The 20,658-nt window shown below is 40.3% G+C and overlaps 1 protein-coding gene across 2 annotated transcripts; it reads right to left on the minus strand.

The window, feature by feature from the left end:
* Nucleotides 1-1,759: 1,759 nt before the first annotated feature.
* On the minus strand, nucleotides 1,760-19,728 carry LOC127374979 (neuronal acetylcholine receptor subunit beta-2-like). 2 transcript variants are annotated; one of them, XM_051420725.1, is made up of 7 exons: nucleotides 19,583-19,728; nucleotides 18,926-19,482; nucleotides 10,770-10,915; nucleotides 10,489-10,533; nucleotides 9,967-10,076; nucleotides 5,283-6,273; nucleotides 1,760-3,985 (listed from the first exon to the last, which is right to left on the minus strand). In XM_051420725.1, the coding sequence occupies exons 2-7, from the start codon at nucleotides 18,975-18,977 to the stop codon at nucleotides 3,830-3,832; spliced, it is 1,500 nt and encodes a 499-aa protein (XP_051276685.1). In that variant the 5' UTR covers nucleotides 18,978-19,482; nucleotides 19,583-19,728; the 3' UTR covers nucleotides 1,760-3,829. The 2 variants fall into 2 exon arrangements, with proteins under 2 accessions (XP_051276685.1, XP_051276684.1); XM_051420724.1 differs by having other exon boundaries at nucleotides 18,926-19,689.
* Nucleotides 19,729-20,658: the final 930 nt, after the last annotated feature.

Genomic DNA, 20,658 nt, shown 5'->3' on the forward strand with positions numbered 1-20,658 from the left:
TGGTAGGACTTAACAGACCAGTGTGAAGGATTTAGTGGCATTTAGTGGTGTAATTGCAGATTACAACCACCTTGCCTCACCCTACTTCTTCCACCATGATCCTGCTGAAGTTCCTTGCTGCTGCCAGACAAATTTCTCCAGACCAATAAAGCGACTGCAGGACATTAGAAACTGGACATTCAACACAAAAAATAAAAAAACCTATGAAAGGATATTAAAAACCAAAAAAAAAGGAAACCAGAACAAATAAATTGTCAGTAAGTAAATACTCTTTACGGTTGTGATGACTGGATTAGATTATAAAACTCTTGTAAGAGTTTTAAGAATCATCATTCCTGACTTGTAATCAGAGGAAAAGAGAAACTAATACCAAAAAGTAATGGAAATAAAATGTGTGTGATGTTTAGAAACCAGAAAATGTGATAAATAGTCTGACTTTGCAGCCCTCCACAATACCAACAACACTGCCCCTCAGCCCTTCTAACCCTCCCCACCCTCATGTGGCCACTCTCTTAATGGAAATTGATGCAGATGTCAAGTATCTAATTTATGAGTCATACAAGGGCAGGATGGGGTCACAACTATGAGCTATAATTGCTGGACCCAACTCCAATGCAATGGCTGTCACTATGTCTATAGGATTATGTCACTGTTTGACTCTGAGTGTGTGTGTGTGTGTGTGTGTGTGTGTGTGTGTGTGTGTGTGTGTGTGTGTGTGTGTGTGTGTGTGTGACGGATGTCAGCTGGAAAATTATGATGCAGTAGTATCTTTGCTGGAAGCATCAGGAGTTGCTGGACACAGCAGCCTATGTACTGTATGTACTTTTGTGTTCTGGAAAAACAATTAATCAGGAACCTTAAAATATCCATGAAGACACGAATGGAAACTGTAACTACATCTATTCTGGAAATGCTGCTATTGTTGGAGATTATGTTCATGAATTTCTAATTGTCTCTCTTTATTAACAACTACTGCATTATTGACTTTACTAATACTGCTACAGTGGCTAGGCTGCAAACTTTAACTTAAAGTTTGAAAGTGTGAAATGTGATTATCAGTGGCATGTAATTAACAAATAGCCAGCATTATCTGATGCCTCTGGCTCCTTTTTGGATCCAAGCTACATTTCGGGAAGCAGCTGCTATCTGATAAAGAGCTGAAAGCTTCATAGCGGATAAGATTATCTAGATTTGTGATTATGTGCATGTGTGTATTCATTCACATGCTGTTTCCCTTTAGCGGTCATACGGCCTTGCTGCCATCTTAAGCTAACAGAAGGCGTCTAATGAAGCCATAGTCAGCTGACTAACATTGGGCCCTGGCCTCGGACAGTTCACATACTGTGAGTGAGACAATGTGATGCCTCAAAAAGAGCTTAATATAGAAACTGGAAATGTTTATAATCTTGAATGAAAGACTGCAGGATAGAATGATCAGTTAATGTTCATGTGCAGTGTTGGGTAATGTTACTTTTAAAAGTAATTTGTTACATTACAAGATTACTGCCATTAAAGAAATAACTAGTGACATGACGTTATACAGATAAAGGTAACTTGTTAGATGTTTGCATTGAAAACTGAAAACTTCTTTGCATTTCCTTACACATGTTGGTTGTATTGTCCAGAGAGCTAGTAGCCTTTGAATGTACTCACTATAGGCTACCGTCATTGCATAGTTAGGCACCCTTAATCTGTAACTCTGCAGGCTAATAACAGGAATGACACACATAGGAAGTAGAAGTAGGAAAGAAACAGTGAGAATGCTTCAAGGATTTACTTTTTTTTGCTTTTTGTTGCAACAAAAGGAACAGGGAAATATGGTAAAATTTTAACAGTAATGGATTGCTTATTTAAAATTATAACCAAATAACTGATTACTTGAATTGTTCATGTGATACATCAGGTCTCCATCCAGTTAGCAAGACATCAGCTCCCATTTCTTTCTCCTCCTGAAGGTTTCAGCATTTATTGTCTATACAGACAAAGCTCAACAATTCACGCAGCATTACTGGCCAGTGAGAAGAAAAAGAAAAGGTATGTTTCATTCCATCCACTGAAAAAACAAAGATGAAAGAAATCAATACAGCTGGATTAGTACAGTACACCTTTTCCTTGGCTAGCGTTGGTAGCAGTGACAGGCGAGTGCATTATGACAGTGACAATTTATAACAACTCCCAGAAATAATTACTGGACACAGATTCAAGTAACGTCTCTGAGAACAGACTGCGATAATCACTGTAAGCATTCAATATGATGGAAGATAAAGCAAGTGAAGAGCCAGACTGTTTGGCTAATTTGCCTCCAGGTCAGTGTATATAAAATACTGTACAATATTATTGCTGCTGGTTTCCTTGGTGATGGATGCTGACGAGCACTGCTTTGATGAGACCAGCGTACTGCACCTTTACATGAAGCATAGTGAGTAACAACAGCCTAATGGTCATTGGTTTTAAATTTTGTTTATAGTTTTATATTATAACCCTCATTTAAAACACGGCTGCTTTTTAACATCACTTTTGATCACATTTGATCAGTCTATTGTTTCAGGTCCACACAGTGAGGTGTGTGTTAGGGTAAAAACAGGCTGGCCATCATCTCACATACCCATCCATTTTTATTTGAGCAGGCCAATAGTTTGTTGTTTTGTGTCCCCTCTTGCTCTCATTTTCAAGGCAAATATTAGATTTCCATACAGTATGTGTGCTATTGGTAAAATGACACAGGGAGGTGATCATCTTCTATGGATCTACACAGAAGGGATTCATCTTCTCCTCTTCAGGGGATGTGTTGAAAATGAGTCTGCTTGTTGGTTTCTGTGGGTTTGTTCATCTTTGGGCTCTTTCTCTTTTTGAGTAAACAAAAAAAAAAATAGATTTAAAAACAGTGCCTTGTTGTATGCATGTTAGTCCCCATAATGTCATGTTAGACACTCCCATTAGAATTTAATTTAGAAACAAAGAGCACAACCGACTCTGTTCTAAACAGAAAAAGTAAATAAAAATCAAGTCCTGAGTTGCTCTTGGCCAGGTAAACAGTGACAGAGGTCAACACACGTTCAATCTGACCATTTCAGGACAGGTAAAGGTTTTCTTTTTAAAATAAAGCTACTTTTCAATTCTTCGAGACCTGCAGATCTATATTGGTCACCAAGAGAAAGTATCATGGCTGATAAGATAATTCTGGTTTATTTAACTTGTGTCTTGTTTTCATAGTTTTGACCATTGTTTCGTTTGATTAGGATATCATTAAACATACCAAAGTAATAAGTAAGGTAGGTCAATGTAGAACCAGGAAGTGACAGTGTGTAAGCTGTCAACTGATCAGTGCTACAACAGGTTATAAATTTACTGTTTTCCTGTTTTTAACCTGTGGGTTCCTGGTAAACAAGTAGCCGAGGCACATACCACGTCCAGCCCTCCAAGCCATGGACATGTGTGACAACCTTTGGGGTTTGGAGCCAGAAATATGGCCACATGCACAAATTTCCTCAATTAACAGTACGATCCCCATCATTCCTGTTTACTGCCTGATGGCCAAAACTATAAAATTAAACTAAGTTATTATGAACCAGAATGATCAATTAAGGTAATGACTAATGAATGGAGCAGAGGATGGCAGGACACATGGAGGATGAAGAGGGCAAAGGGTGTAAATAAGGAAGAGAGCAGGTGATGGAGGAGGGATAAAGTGCATGATTATTGTTTCCCAGTGAGCGTGTGGTGCAAGGCGGATATGTGAGTTCTTGTGTTAAAATGATGTCAGAGCTCTGTTTCTGTTGTGGTGGGGACTGTCTGGATTATGTTGAGATCAAAGTTCAGGTTTCAGATTTCAGTTATGGTCCACGTCATCAATAATGGGTGTGTTGTAACTCTGGAACAGAGGCTGCATGAAGAGGCCCAGCGTCCCGACCACACACACCAATACAAAGATCCACAGGAAGAGACGATCGATCACCATGGCCACGTACTTCCAGTCTTCAATAATCTGCAGAGAGAGGTTTGATATTAAATGTTGCCACTGTTGTGTTTCCTGTCCTGAACTAAAGTAATTTGAAGTGAATTAAATTTAATTAAATTGTAAATGCATTTGCATTGTGCTTCTTAATCATGTGTAATTATTTATTGGCCAACAGAACAGTGGGGGCAGAGACTTTGGATCATAGCTGCTTTGGACTTTACCAACATTATAATCTTTGTCTTCAATAGTGTAATAAATCTAGCATCAAATGACATGGAAAAAGTCAAAGTTGCTCATACAGAACGTAGTGCAAATGCATCACCACTGATTTACAACATTTTGGTATAAAGTTCTTAATTGAGCAAACCACAGGAAGGCACACACTTCGAACACAATCATTTCGAAAACACATATGATGGAGTTAACATTAAGTTATCCATCACATAGCAAAAGTAGATACCAATGATTAAGAGGTTTAATGTTTACCATGTTCATTATATTAGTTCATCATGGTAGCATGGTAACTTTTGCTAACTAGCATTAAACAAAAATGTACACAACGCTGGCAGGAATCCCTGGTATTTGGTCATAAACCAAAGTATTGGATGAATTAAAATTCTGTCTGCACCAAATCTTATGGCAATGCATCCAATAGTTGACCAGGCAGTTCATATAAATGTGAAACACAGGGTGACAATTGAGAAAAAATCAGGGGATTCCCAAGGTCATTAGATATATCATCTGGGAACCACGAATGTCTGAACACAATTTTGAGCCAATCGATGCTGAGAAATATCACTGCATGCATGAAAATGTTGCTTGTGATGCTAGATGGAAAGTCAGGGGATCAGCAAAGTCATGAGGATTCATCCTCTAGGCAATATGGATATCTGTACCAAATTTTATGGTCCATATACACACTACCATATATATACTGTCAATGTCCACGACTCATTAGTTGTGAAGACATTTCACTCATAACCACAACTGTCAACCTCATGGGGGTGCCAGAAGAAAAATCAAGGGATTACCAAAGTCAGTAGGATTCATCCTCTGGGAGCCATGAATGTATGAACAAAATTTCATGGCAAGCCATCCGATATTTGCAGATATATCTCAGTCAGGACTAAAATGGTGGAAGGTCAACAGATCAACATTGCTAATAGAGCCATGCTGCTAGTGTGGCTAAAAACTTTATTCTAGCGTATTTATCTACTGCTATCCTGCAACAAATGTTGTAAAAATCCCTGAAAAAGTTCGTCAGAACGGAAAAATTAATTGTATGACAAAAAAAGCAGGAGAAGAGCATGTCAAATACACGTACCCCTTCATCATCATCCTCACTCTTCATCTTCTCAGCTATGTAGCGCACTCCATCTACTGCGTCCTCTACGTCAATGTTGCACTTGAGCGTCATCCTCTTCCTGAAATCTGTGTTGTCTGACAAGTCACTGATCTTCCAGCCATAGCGTTTGGCCGACTCTTCGTTCACAAAGAATGATGAGGATGAATCTGCCATTCCCGCAGGACTTCCGGTCCCTCCGTCTGCTCCTCGCAGCTTCTGGTCAGAGTACGATCGCTGCTGGTGTTTTTTCCGGAACTTCTCACGGATGTTGGAGCTACCAGGTCTCCGCATAAAGAGGTAAGAGGGGAGCCGATACAGGAAGACATGCTTGACCCAAGGGGGCATGGTGTGCGTACTGGGAGATCGGTGGTGCACGTTAAGCACGCAAACACTGGTGACGATGGAGAAGGTGACCAGCACCATTGTAAACATCAGGTACTTCCCAATCAGAGGCACTGCTAAAGACGTGGGTGGCACAATCTTTGAGATAAGGAGTAAAAACACAGTCAGGGCCAAGAGGACAGAGATGCAGAGAGTCATCTTCTCACCACAGTCTGAAGGGAGGTAAAACACTAGAATAGCCAACGACGTGATCAGGATGCAGGGAATGATCAGGTTGATGGTGTAGAACAGAGGTTTTCTCTTGATAATAAAGTCATAGGTGATATCCAGGTACCTGATGTCATTAGGGTCTTCGTTCTTGCGTCCAGGCAGTGAAATAATATCCCACTCACCGCTGGGTTTAAAGTCATCACGTGAGGCAAAGTCACTGAGGAGGATGAGATCAATCTCAGTGTGGTCGTAGGTCCAGGAGCGAAATTTCAGAGTGCAGTTCTGCTGGTCAAAAGGGAAATCACGGACTTCAATTTTGCAGGCCGACTTGTAGATAGCTGGTGGGAGCCAGGCCACCTCGCCGTTGTTGGATACCACAGCATTGGAGTAGAAGGAGACTTCATAGGTCCCATCAGCACTGAAAGGAGGAAGAGGTAGGCAATAAGAAAAAGATAGTAGAAAGATAGAGATAAAGCACTCAAAGACAAACTGATCACTGGAAGGATGATGGCAAATCATAAAATCTCTCACTCATTCAAACAAATATAACTGAAGAACTGCTGCTCTCTTGCGTTGGTTCAAACATCTCATAAGGATGTCTCCTGGACACCTCCTTGCAAAGATATTCAAGACCTATTTTTGCCTCTAACAAAAAAACAGCGTTAAGGTGGGGTTCCATGGCACGTTATAAATGTCTCTGAATTGATAGCAGTTCCACCAAACAGTGATTTCCCTTCCGGTCAGCCCCCTAAACAATCTAATATTGGCATAATGATGCACTCAACTCAGGATTTGATACAATTCACAACACTGGGGTCACGATACAATTTTCTCATAATCTCACAAATTATGACTGAAAAAGATTCCTTTATTTCTCAGACAAATTGATCTGCGAAGTCGCAGCCTGATCCAATAGTAAATATGCGTGTGTGGTTGACCCCTAAAACGGAGCACAAACCACCAAACTGATTTCCATGTGTGGCACATCCTACACTGCCCACATTTTGCCTCAACAGGCAATGTTCACTCACCTGCATTCACGCATGTGTGACCGTAGCCTGATACAGTTACTGATGCGAGTAAGGAGGAAGTTGAACAAGCAAAGTCAAAAGCAGACGGCATCCTCAGCTTTTTCATTCATATTTATATCATGGATTTTAAGCAGAACCAGTTCCTTTTATACATGAAATACATTTTGCTGATAATACTTACAAGTTTAAGTTGTTTTTGAACATAGTACTTTCATTTGTAATGAATTCATTTTGGAGTATTTTTAGATTGTTGTATTGTTACATTTACCACCAACGGTTACCTTCAACCTTACTTAATGAGAACCACTGTACTTCATGTCATTGGTTGAAGGTATGTAATCATTTGTGGAATCCATTACAGTGTTGCACCTGAGCATTAACAGAATCAGAATATCACAGAGAGGTGAAAAGTCAATCAATTTACTGAGCTAAATGATGGCGTGTTGAGAAAGTGTGATTTCATGACTGTTACTGTATCTGCAGAGGCGACACATGCAACAGTTATGTGTGTTGAAAGGTAAAGGATGTGTTTATCATCTCAAGGGAGGAGCTCAGCCTGGGACACATCCCAGCAACATGGCAACTTACCTTAAATCTGCTGAGACTGACTTTTTTCTTCATCTCACCAAGGCTGCTGGTGATGCATTATAGATAAGTAGCCTATCAATTATAAAGTAGGTCAGGAATCCAGCCATCACACTCTGTCTCTAATGCTTTGGGGCTGCTGTGAATATGCAGACTAATTAAAAATGCAGAGGCCCCACCTGCTTACTGGGACCTCTGGTCCCCCAGACTTGGCCAGAGATCTCAACCTGAAGTCATAAAGTAGTGTTGTTAATCTCCTATCATTCTGCCTCTTAAGACATTATGCTCTTTATGTGGTCTTTAGCTGACCAGCATCTGTGCTCGTAAAAGTTTAATCCCTAACAGTTTTGAATAAATGGTAACGACTAACACTGCTGACCAAAATACAAAAGCTATACGTCCACACAACTGTGAGCCAGTCAAACGATTTTAATCTCTGGTTCAAAATTCATTCTTGTTCATCAGGAGATGGTGTTTGCTCAGTTTCCATGGAATTGTAGATAGGTTAGATAAGATTAGATAGATACTTTATTCATCCCCAAGGGGAAATTCACAGTTTCCAGCAGTATCCACAAACTGATAATAATAATAATAATAATAATAATAATAATAATAATAATAATAATAATAATAACAACAACAACAACAACAGGAGGTCAAATTTAAAAGAACTAATAAAATAAAGTAGAATAAATAGCTAAATAATGCATGGTCAAATCCAGTGCTTGAAAGGTCTAAGGTCCTAAGCTTGTTCAGTTTTACATTTTTTCAGAGCTCTGGCCTAATATCTGAGGTTCAAAGTTCACTGAAACTCCATCTGCTGATAAAGGTAATGTGGTATGAATGAATGAAACAGAACAGCGACTGAAGGGATCTTGTGATGAGAATATTTTCTCAACTACCCCAATGTAACTAGCAAGTTTGCACTTACACGATCATTTATAACAACAGATTGACTTTCATTTGAACGAGTTCAGCTGCAACAGCATTTGAGTTTTCACTCTTTTTATTTTAAAGCAAAAAACTTACTATAACATTTAAGAGAAAATCTATCACAATTCAGTCAAGCACTTAATGCAAAATATTGCGCAATTACAGCTTAAAAGTCAAGCCCTTGTTTTCTCTGTGGAAGTTCCGTGTTTATACTAAATCTTGTGGTTTTGCAGGCTGTTGTTTTAGATCTTTTTCTTAATGATTTATGTATGTGTTTTGTCTTCCAATGGTAAAATTTGGAAGGTAAAAGGTGGAAAGACATTTTAAGAAAGTTAATATCCATGGTTATTATATTGAATACTGTACATATCACTACACAGAACAAAATAAATGCAAAACTAGAACACAAACATCAATGTTTGTAACAGTGTTGTGATTTGAGACAGAGCAAGGACTCATACATTTTAAAGATGAGCGTTAACTGTTGATGTTATACAAGAAAGTAGCAGATGGAAAAAAGACCCAGGTGTTGATCTGTGTGTGACAGATGAGATGAAGCCTTCATGTCTGTCAGCTAACACTCCAGTGGATAGAGGCAGTGTCACAAATTTGTCTTTGGATGAACAAATTATAGCATCGACATTCTCATGTATTGATTTTTATCCCTTGCAGCTGTTTTGTATAGCTGCAAGATGATTTTTAGATGTGCACACAAAAACACAATATTATCACAGCATTCCTTCTCAATATGCAAAAACACACAATAACGTAGCTACAGGGATGTTGGCCAGAGTAACCATGCTGGCTTGAATGTGCAGGCTATAATTTGATTGTATTTCCCCAATGCAGCCAAAATGCCAAATGCAGCTGAACTATGTGGGAATATACTCTCAGATGTTTTAATGTTTCTTTATCATGCATGTGCAAACACATGCATGTGTGTTCAGTCAGTTGCAAGGAAGGAGAAAACCTAAAAGACACAGAAGTAGTCATCAACATAACAAATGCTCACTGAAATTAAATAGAAATGTCAAATTATGCCTTCTGGATAATGATTATTGAAAGTATCATCAAATTCTGAATCATGTTCTTTAAAAATAAAATATTTATTATACAGACTAGTCTGATAGATGTGTTTTCCAATCTTCAGTAAAAGTAAGATGTAATCACTTGATGTGGGTATCAGGCGTCAAAGGTATGACAAAATGTGCCTTTTTTATCATGTCAGTATGTCCATGTCCCTCTTTCTCTGCAAAATCTGTAATCTCTCATCCCATAAAAGACCCCTCTTCATCATGAGACTGACCCTAGACAGTGTTAACAAAACATTTTTGTTGTGTTCATTATCCTTAAAGAGGTGAAAAGTTGGATAAAAAAAGAAGAGATAAGAGGATAGAAGGAATAAGAGGATATGAGAAAACATTTTAGAAAAATGGGGCTTTTGAATAAAGTTTGTTCCTCTTTTAATCGCTTAGTTTTACACACACACACACACACACACACACACACACACACACACACACACACACACACACACACTGTCTTTCACAAACCAGACGTACTTGTTGTAGAGGACGATGTCTGGCAACCAGATGTGTTGTGACGGGAGCCGGATTTTTTTGATTCCCTCGTACTCTTCAGGGTCCCACATTAATCTGTAGTCATTCCATACCTGATGGAGAAGTGCACACACACACACACACACACACACACACACACACACACACACACACACACACACACACACACACAAGGAAATAAATAAATTCAAATGGCATGCAACCAGAAACATGCATAAACATATCAGTCCACGCATACCAATACAAACACTAGTTCAGTCGACCCCTATCCAGCAAAAATGCATTTTGCATTTCAAACAATTGTAGACTGACATATTTGAGCTGACTTCACCAGTGAACCGGCTGAATGTCTCTGCACACAACTACTGCACCACCACGAACCCAGATATGCGACGGTAATGACTAACATGAGTCACTTCTTAAGCCACTAAGAAGGCAAAGTCTGGACATAGCATGACCCCATGCACACAAACACAGGACAACAGGATGAGTGAGGACACAAACCTGACTGAGCCAACAGTTAGTGGTCATGATCTGCTCCCTCTCATTCTGAAACACAAACAGGCAGAAGGTTTGTGGATGGCTGACAATATGATAGCAGTATTTAGGCAGTGACTGAATTTACTCCTTGTTGAAATAATATCTCTACCATCTGTGCTCTTGATCTTAAATTAGTAGGATATGCCTCTATGATAAAAGCATATGTGGATTTTGGATTTGTGTGTGTGTGTGTGTGTGTGTGTGTGTGTGTGTGTGTCTTTCTCTGTCTGTGTGTGAATACTCACCACGTTGATCAGCTGTGCCAGAGACACCTGGATGTAAATGGTGACCTGCTGGCTGTTGTTGACAGCTGGTCTGATCAGCTTGTTGTAGCGCTCCGGTGACAACAGGTGACTCACCAGCCGTTCCTCCACCTCCGCACACAAAGCAGCTGCATACACGCACGCAAACACAGACACACACACACACACACACACACACACAGAAAAAACAACAAAGCAGCAGTTTAGCAGTCGTTTTATTGATTTGAAAGAGCTTCTTCTCAGTTTTATCAACCTTGTTTTGAGCATTAATGAAAGTCTTCTGAGAAAAGAATTGAATAAATGACACAAAACCTGACTTTATTTACAAATATTCTCTCAACTGACTGATTCTCTCTTTGTCAGACGAACTGATTATCAGTATAGCTGAACATGTTCATAATTTGAAAACCCACACACACACACACACACACACATGCCCGGGGCAAAGTTGGCAAAGCAATGTTTAAATCTCGTGCTGTGAGGTCTCACCAATTAGGTGCTGCAGCAATATAACATGCTGCATGTCCTCAGATGTAATGAGTGTGTAATGAGAGTAACAATGCATGCAATCTGCAGTCAGTCCATATGACAATAATGAGCCACATTTGAACAAACTCACATACGCACACACAGCCACTGAGCCACCGCAGGGCTGATTTCACTCTTCACCCTAATCGGCAGAGAACAGTGGGTCACAGAGCTTCAGTGATAGTGTGTGGTTTGAAACACAGACACTGCCAAACTTTCATACATTTTAAACTTGTAAACAGAATTCAGAGTCCCTTGTTTTGGCTTATTTATTTTGCTAAAAGCCAAACTTAACTCAACTTTAAAAAAAATGCTCTGATTTCTATCTCTTTATCTGCTGTCCTTCTGTTGAATATCAAGAAACATTAAGATGGATTTATCGTTACCTAGTTGTCTTGCTTAACTCATCTGCAATCTAAATAAACTCTTTTTCTACTGTGATCCTGTACAAGCAAGTAGGCACTCTATGTCACATACACTTTCATTTAAAATCCTTTCCCCTTGTGTTTTGTCATGTACCTGTTCTTTCCTTTTCTTTTGTTTATTTTTATGGCCGTTGTTTTCTGGAAGGCTTTTGTGAACGCCTTGTTTGTGCTCTATAAATAAACTTTACTTGACGTGACTGTTGGCTATGGCTTTCCTGCTTACAAGACTGTATAAACTGGAGGGTGACAAGAGAGATAAGAGAGATAGGTGGGTTACATAACGGGTCAATACTGTGTATACCCCAGCCGAAAGCAATGTACAGTAAGCCTCCATCTTCAAAAAGGATGTTACATAAAGTATTACAATTAAGCTTAATATTAATGTCATAATTAGTTACTTTGGTAACACAAAGCAGACACCAGAGAGCCAGAAAAGTAACTAATCTCTAGAGGTATGGATGTTTTTGTCTGACCCTTTACATTCAGCTCAGTGTTGCACTGTAGTTATAACATCTGTCATGGCAACAGACATTTTCCTCTATTGCAATAGAAAGAAACCAACATAAGAAAGTTACAATATGGAAAATAAGGATGAAGAAATTATAGATAGAAACAACAAAATACACCATCATCATCACTCGTACGATCTCAGTTCTTCAGAAGTGAAGATTTAGCTTCAGCTTTTTCCAGACATTTGTTCCCCCTTGATGATTCAGCCAGGATATCTTTAACACATATGCACATTTGTTTTCATGGAATTTATTGGAAAACAAGAGTCAGATAGCGAGGCTTGCATTTAGCTATGACACCTACATCTGGAAACAACCATTCAAGATTCAGGGCCGATGAGTCAGCAAGTGTCCTGTCAGGTGTAGTGTGTGTGCGTTGACGTCTTAATGAAGAAAAAGATTTTCAGTCCTCTGTTATGTAGCCTACTTCAAGTAACATCTGTTTTCATTTGAGTCATCCATGGCCTTGCCAGACCACAGCAAGCCCAAAAAAAATTGTGGTTTGCCTTTACTGGGCTAAGGGAATCTGACTTGAACTGACAAAAACAATGACAAAAAGCTTAGGAGATTTTGGAGGTGAGCTGATTCTACAAGGTCTGCCAGTAGACAAATAAACTTCCATTTAAAAAAGGGAAAGAAGATAAGGAGAGTTGTGTAAGTTTGTCAGTGGTTTTCACCTTCAAACTGCTGTTAGTAGTCTAAACCAGGGGTTGACAATCTGTGGCTCCGGAGCCACATGTGACTCTCTAACACTGAGAAAATGCTGGGCCCTCGCAGTCTGCATGTGTCGGGGTATGCTGCACTCACATCATACGCCAGTATCGTGTGTACACAGCACCCTCCAAATTTCATGGACATCAGATGATGTTTGCTATACAAAGTTCAGTTCCTGTTCCCACCGGGTTGCGCTATGACTATGACATATGAATATTGGCATGTAAATGTGTTCAGGGTGGAAACGTGTATTTTCAGGAAGGAAAATGTACACTGAAGTTATGACAACTTCCTGTTTCCTGGCCAAAGATCAAAATGAAGTGCCACACCACGAACACGCCTTTTGACGAAAACTCACATCTATTAATCGTGATGGTCTTTAGATTGCACTGAACAAATTTGAAGTCGATCCCAACTTTGATAGTAAAGATTGTCTAGTTTAAGCTGTCTGACACTATCCTGGCTAAGCATATGACCGCTGTATGACCGCTGTATGGCCGCTATATGGTCAGGTTTCATTCCAGTTGAGAGCACACCAATTTTAGTACAAGATATTGTGATATAGCCAACCATTAATATTGAAACAGCTGTGCGAACACTTCTGAACTGCAACATACTCATGTCCGGACATCTCAAAACTGTGCAGTTAGCAGCTTTGGACATCTATGAAGGTTGTTTATTTTGGCATTTTTCTTGCACTGGTTTTCAGCAATGCCGCCAGCTGTCATGTCAATACACACTCAAGATAGAAATGTTTTCCCAGACATGTCAGAAACAAGCTGAAAAGAAGGAGCATTGAGTTTTAAAGGCAGGTGAAGGAAGCAGGGATATACTCTACACTTGGTCAGTCTACATTAACCTCCAGCAAGCTTCCATCTGAAGAGGAGACGGGAGAAGTGTCCAACATCTGAGCAACTATGACATGACACTAAACCTCAAGGGTAAAAGTCTTCAGAGAGCTCTGCCACAAAGAGCTCTGTCTGTCAGGATGAGAAAGAAAGGGACACATGAGAGGGGAAGAGGACAATAGACACACACAAACACAACAAACAACAAAGAGTAGTGTGAGACAAAGCCATCCCCAGATTAGTATAATCATCTGATAAAATGAAATAGGATAATTCTGTATTATGGTAATGATTCATGGGAAATCACAGTCATTCATTGTGCCTGATGGGATCACAGCCTGGAAACACTTCATTGTTTATATGCAATACGAGAGTAAACTGCTGCATAATATCATGGAGGTTTCTTGTACTAATTAAAAGCAACTGGTGTGATTTAGAGATGTTGGTGGCCTGGGAAATGAGACCACACTTTATAAATCCTGTTGGTCTAACACATTGTTTGCTTCTCAGCTTTATTTGTCACTGTGCTTTGGTTAATTGGATTAAAGCCTCGTTAATAAGAGAGAGCTGTTAAACCACCAAGCAATGACAAAGTGATGAGGGGCCATAAAATGTACAGAACTGTCTTATTGAACTACAGTCATTATCTGTGCTGCTAAAATGAAACAAAATAAATGAGAGGAAAATATGTTCAGATTAATCTTCAATTAAAGGTGTAATTGCACACATGAAGTTTTTGGAGCTTGACCCATACCTGGGACCAGGGCCACAACCAGGATTTTAGAAATGGTCAGGTCATGAGTCCTCAGCCTGCTACAGGGGTTCGGGGGCATTTTAATGCATTTTGAGAATAACAATAATCACTTAGGAAATAATGCCAGTGCCAACACATAGATGGAAATTGTATAGTAGCTAAATGCCCAGTTTGTACTTTATTTTTGTTTACTATTGGGTGTGGAGCAGCCAGGCAGAAATAATCAAATTAAAATTCCACAAAAAATGATGCAATACAAGACAAGAAAGAGGTTCCTGGAGAGTTTTTAACTTGGAAAAGTACAAGTTGATTCATGTAGTCACATTATAAAATGAAACATAATGGAAACATAAATCAGTATACTGTATCTCAGCCTCTGCTGCATCGATTTTGTCACACAGCTTTATGAAAGTGCAGTAAATGATTGGAGTAGCCCTTTAATATCAGCGCATGGCAGATACTGGTGGTTGGTTGGTTTTATAAAGAAAAACCTATAGGCACAGAAATTGTTTAAAATCACACCTTCTTAAATTGTTATCCAAACCACCATTAATCCGAGCTCACAATAACGAAACAGAGAGAAACATTCTACTTCCAAACTGACCACTGCTTATTGGGGCTAAATCTGTGCCAGGAGAACATGAGCAATAAGTGTTCAAAGTCACAGTTACTTTTCTTAGGATTGCTCACCCCCTGGGTCCCTCTATCTGCAGTTTCACCCTCCTGTTTGCTAATAAACTTTTTTGTTTTTCTAAACACTGTCATGAACCAGAAAGTCAGTGATGTCCAGAAAAGCTTTTCAGAGAGTGAAATTAAAATTCAGTGCCTGCAGACACTGCACATATTTACTGTAGACATTAAAAAAATAAGGTTTCAGTAAAATCTATTAATTGAATGATTGCTGGGTAAATCGATCGATCCAATCAATGTTAAAAATATACATCTTTACAGTGATTTGACCTGCAGTGTGGTCTTTACTGTAGTGGCTTCACCCTTTGCTTTTCTCTGGCTGCTCTTTGATTTCCACCTGAGAGAAGATGTCATATTGCCTTAAAAATGTAAAAGGGGTGGCATAAAAATAAACCCAGCACATAGAATTACTAAACTGTGAAAGACAAATGACATCATGTGACTAATGAAAGGACTCCAGATGTTGGAGAAACAGAGTATAGGCCGTATAGAGTAATGAAAGGTATGGGGTTTGACAGTAAATGCTAAAATGGTAGATGAGGCTAAAATGAGATGTGTATGAGGTTGATGTAAGTAGAGATGGAGCATTAGGGAGTCTACCAGCAGGTCTCATCACACATGTATGCACACACACACACACACACACACACACACACACACACACACACACACACTCCTGTCCAGCTCGCTGCACTCTCCACACCTCAATAATTCATTGCCGCTAAAATAAAAATGCCATCATCTCACAAGCACAGACTCAAACACAATCAAAGATTATTCTACGAGTATTTCTCAACCAGGTCAAAATCAGCACATTCATAACACTGAAATCATAGCAAATAAACATCCCCACACACTGCTGGATGCAGATGATGCAGATGGATGGACGGGTTGTGTCATCAGTTCGGTGTACAGACAAAAAAAAAGCACCCAAATTCTGCATCCTTTAGCTTCTTTTTTAGGATAGTGAATTATTTAATGCGTTGCCATCTGGGGTGGCCTTTCTGAAGCCAAAACAATTTAGGCTTCAGCTGTCTATGGCTCTGCTCAGTACGCTGTCCATATCAGTCACGTTATAAAAGACGTCCATTCATATGCATCCGCAGCCACGTGGTCAAGTTCCAACAAGACTTTTCACATTGCTCACTGTGTATCTGCTGCCTGAAAGATTCTTGTGTTTTTAGTCTCTCGTGGGATTTCCGTTTGCCCTCAAGCTTTTCATCATCTCAGACATTCCTTCCGTCTGTGAGGATAAAACCAACTATTCCTTTACTACAATGACTTTGTGTTTATGTCACAACGTCTCCCTCATGTCTTTCTGTCCTGCTTTGCTCTTTTCTTCTCAGCAGTTGCAGGAACATGTGCATGCTGAGTACAGAAGAGAGACAATGGCAGCAGGAAAAGTGGCTTTTTCTGTGCTCAACTCCCTCTGTGCCACCCTCATCGCAAGTAACCACTGCTTACGTTTGCACCAGTTTCTTCTAAATCTATCCGATGCAGCCGTCTCTGGCTTGAACAGCACATTTATCTTTCTCTTCATCTACCACTTTTTCTTATTCAACAGCAACATCCAAATAAGTGTGCCAACGCAATGACTAATGGTTTACTATGAAGTGTTGACTCACTGATGTCCTCTTGACCGAACACACAACTACAGTTATGAGAAAGCAGTTTTTAAACCCATGAGAATAAACAGCCTTAGAATAACCTGCAGGACAAAACTTAGAGCTGCATATTTCTGCCCACCCACATAGTTTCACCCAGGGGCTGCAAAGAAGCAGAGTCAGGGTTGTGTGAGGGGGAATCGCATGGTATCCTCTTGCGTAATGCAAGCATTTAATGAGAAAAAACATCTAATCGGAGGTAGCTGTAGCACCTATTAGCACATTTTACAGCAAATTTTACATAGCTGATACTGAGAGAGACAGAGAGCACCGGAGACAGAGGACTGCGTGACGAGGGACTCAATATGTCAGATAAGTTACAGCATAAGTGGAATAATATCAGATGATATAGAGAAAAAAATATGGCATGCAGGGAGAGACGGAGAGTGGCACAGATAGAGACAGAGCACTAATACATCTGAACAAAGTGGCTGCCTGGATTTGGTCATTTTACTGTAGCAGCCAGGGTGACGTTTGATAGGAGTGACAGAGCCACAGTCATGTAATGCCTCAGCTGGAGAACAGAGCACGGGTGAAAGAGTCATAGAAAAGAGACCAAGTTGAATCTGTTAGACAACAAAAGGGAAGTAAAGAGGTCAAAGATAGGTAAAGCATGCTCTCTAGGTCAAGTCTGAGAAAATTACATAAAATAAGCAGTTTTAGGGAGTTTGCAGCATTGCAGATGTAACTTTTAGATGCATTTGTAAGGTTCTATAATTCTGAGGAATGGGCTGAACATTTTTATTTGAGAGGTCATAGAGAGCAGACAAACAACCCTGTAAGAGGTCAAGAGTAACAAGTCAAAGCTGACTTTCATCTGCAAAACTATAACAACAGTGATGTCATGTTTGTACAGTTTTACTGAAAATAAAATAAACACACATTACAAATTAAATTAAATTAAAAAAAATTTCTGTACAGTAATTAGCAACTTTGTTTTCAAAACAAACAAAGTTGCACAGAATACTCCCAAAATGAGACTGACTTTGCATGCCTTTATTCCAATAAAAACAGGTCCAACTCACGGCACTGGGGCTGGATGTACGTAAACACATTCAATCAATAAGAGGAAGTAGACGCAATGAGTTCTGGGGTTTGCCCTGTTGAGCGCTGCTGCGGAACATGCATCAGACACACTGACGTCCAATTTCAGCACCATGGACAGCTCCTGAACGAGCTCCCCTCCAGTGCCTGATTCAGGACCACAGACAGCTGCTCATAACTTTCAATTGATAGAAACAAGACTTTCTGTGCTGTATAACTAATTGGAGTGCACCACGTTGAGGTTCTCTGTATAGAGACCGTCCATTTAGATCGTTGTTATTATCATCAGAGGGCCTTGGCACACACTGCAGGCCATTAGGCACAGTAAGGGCCACAAAATCCCATTATGAGATTTAATCAAGTAGATGTAAAGGCCCATGTGTGTCTGCAATTAGAGCCACATCGTCCAACTGCTTAATGAGTCAAGATAACGGTGCCAAATGGTTCACAATTGTTACTGGATTTGTTGTTTAATTTAAAGTGTAGGTCTGCAGGGAAATGTGTGCAAAAGCAATGCACCCTTATCACACCCCTGCGCATATAAAGCCATTATGATTTCACACGGGTTTGTTGTGTAAAAAGGAGCAAGTTAGTTAATTGAGGCGTGCTGAAAAAAATTACGTGCTGACGCAAGGAAATGCCACTATCCTGCCCCACCGGCCTGCTTTCCGGTATCACGTGCTGTCTGTAAAGTAGAAATGTGGCATTTCCCCCAAAATTGTAATAGCCTACTCATGCGAGGAGGTGTAATGTGTTTACCTACAAAGCACATATGGTATTACATTTCTAACATTAATACTTCCCAAAAAATAATATATTATATGGCATGCATAGAGCCCACAGAGAGTGAACAATTTTACAATAAACAGCCCAAGACTGAGTGGTTAAAGCCCCATACGCAAAGTAGAAGCCCCCCTGTCCCGTCCCGTCTCGGTCTGGGAGGATTTGTAAGGATTACTCACTTGCCACGGTGAGAACCAGGAGAGCCAGCGCTGCTTTCACCGGGGCTGCCATCGCTTCCTCCCCTCCAGTGCGACTGACACAGGAAAACTTAAAGAGTGGATTCCCCCTCTTCTCTTCTCTCGATGTGAAGTAAGTAAAGAGTGGAACAAAAAAATATAAAAAGGCAGGCTGGATTATAGCGGTTTCATTGCAAGAAATTCCGCAAATGACGACCGGTAGCTGAGGCTTGGAGGCATGGAGAGGAGCACTGACTGCTGTCTGAGCCTAGAGATGAGGAGGCTGGATGCTTTCTGCCAGAGCGCACCGACTCCAGCGCTGGTCCTGGAGCTGTGATTGCGCGCAGCGGAAACCGGCTGTAGAGAGCGGAGTACCCCTCAATTCTTCTTGAGCGATGCAAACAACGTTTTCCTCTAGAATATTGGGTCAGGAGCTACTGGGGATACGCTATCGCCGAAGCGGCCATTCCTCAGATAAAAGATTTAAGCGCCCCGGTCCTCACATCGCCCTGCCCGCCCAGTGCGCTCCCCCGTCGGGCGTCAGTTTCACTCTCCGCCGTCTTGATCGACACAATTTGACATGACAACAAACAGGAAGCATTAACAGTCAGAAATACCTATAGGGAAGGCATTTAATACCAAGCAACCACTGAAAGCTACCTTATCTTCTCCAATCACGAGAGAAATCCCTTCATTGAAAGTTTACTTTAATTAAAATACACTTTTATGAAGCTCAGAAGGGATCAGCTACAGGAAGCAAGAGTGGTTAAAAAAGAAAACCTTATCTTTTTCAATTCTGAAGTCTGTTAACTAATAAAATAAATAAAAAATAAAATAATTTAACCCAGAGACTGAAGTTACGTGGAAGCAGCAAATCAGCAGAGGCCTTGTTATCTGCATTAAGCATATTGTGGTGCAGTTGTTTGTTCCCTCTCTGAGACTGGGGTGGGTGGGGGCGATTCTGTGGCATGCTGGGGTCATGATATTTCCTGCAGGAAGCATGAAAACATTTAGGACTTGGCAGCCCACCATTTGAAATAAAAAGAACCCTGTGAATGTGATATTTTATTTATCCCTATGGGGCAATTATCCACTCTTTCATCACCATCAACCCCACAGGGAGGTCAAAGGTGAGGGTCAGCCACAGGACAACAAAAACAATAGATAGCAATAGAAACGCTCAAGGACACTTCAGCAGCAGAGACCCAGAGGACAATCCTGTAATAACAAGGCTACCAAAAGCTGATAGCTACAATCACCAATCATTGTCAGTTCTCCTAATCAATTGTTTAATTCATCACAACACAAAGACGGGCATGGTAATAACAATATTAGGAAGAGAAAAACAATAACTGCTAATCAAATCCGCCTTTGCCAACCAACTCGAGCCTATCGGGTTACAAAAAGTCAAACTGTAACATTTATCAGCAAGAGAGCCATGATAGGCAATACTTTTTATTGCCCACTCATAATGTGGTGAATCAGCCTCAGATAGTGGGTCGTGGGTCTGATGAGGGATCACAGAGGGACAGAGGGGTGTGTTTATGTGTTTGTCTCTGTGTGTGTGTGTGTGGGTGTGAGTGGGAAGACTGCAGGCTTCCACAGTCTGCACACGTCAATGCGGTATAACTACCCCAGAGGTCCCTTTGGTTATGTGAGGGGAAGAGAGGGCAGGAGGAAGACATGGCCTTAAATGTTCTTCACAAAATGACTCCAGCTAATTATTTCACTGCTTG

Source organism: Dicentrarchus labrax, unplaced genomic scaffold (assembly GCF_905237075.1).
Source record: "Dicentrarchus labrax unplaced genomic scaffold, dlabrax2021, whole genome shotgun sequence".
In the NCBI taxonomy this organism is placed as follows: Eukaryota; Metazoa; Chordata; class Actinopteri; family Moronidae; genus Dicentrarchus; species Dicentrarchus labrax.

Coding starts and splice junctions, on each gene's coding strand:
- LOC127374979 (XM_051420725.1), bottom strand. CDS start 18,977: ATGGCAGCCCCGGTGAAAGCAGCGCTGGCTCTCCTGGTTCTCACCGTG. Junction 6,274..9,966: donor GACATCGTCCTCTACAACAA/GTACGTCTGGTT, acceptor TCCTCCTTTCAG/TGCTGATGGGACCTATGAAG. Junction 3,986..5,282: donor GTGAGGATGATGATGAAGGG/GTACGTGTATTT, acceptor CTCTCTCTGCAG/ATTATTGAAGACTGGAAGTA.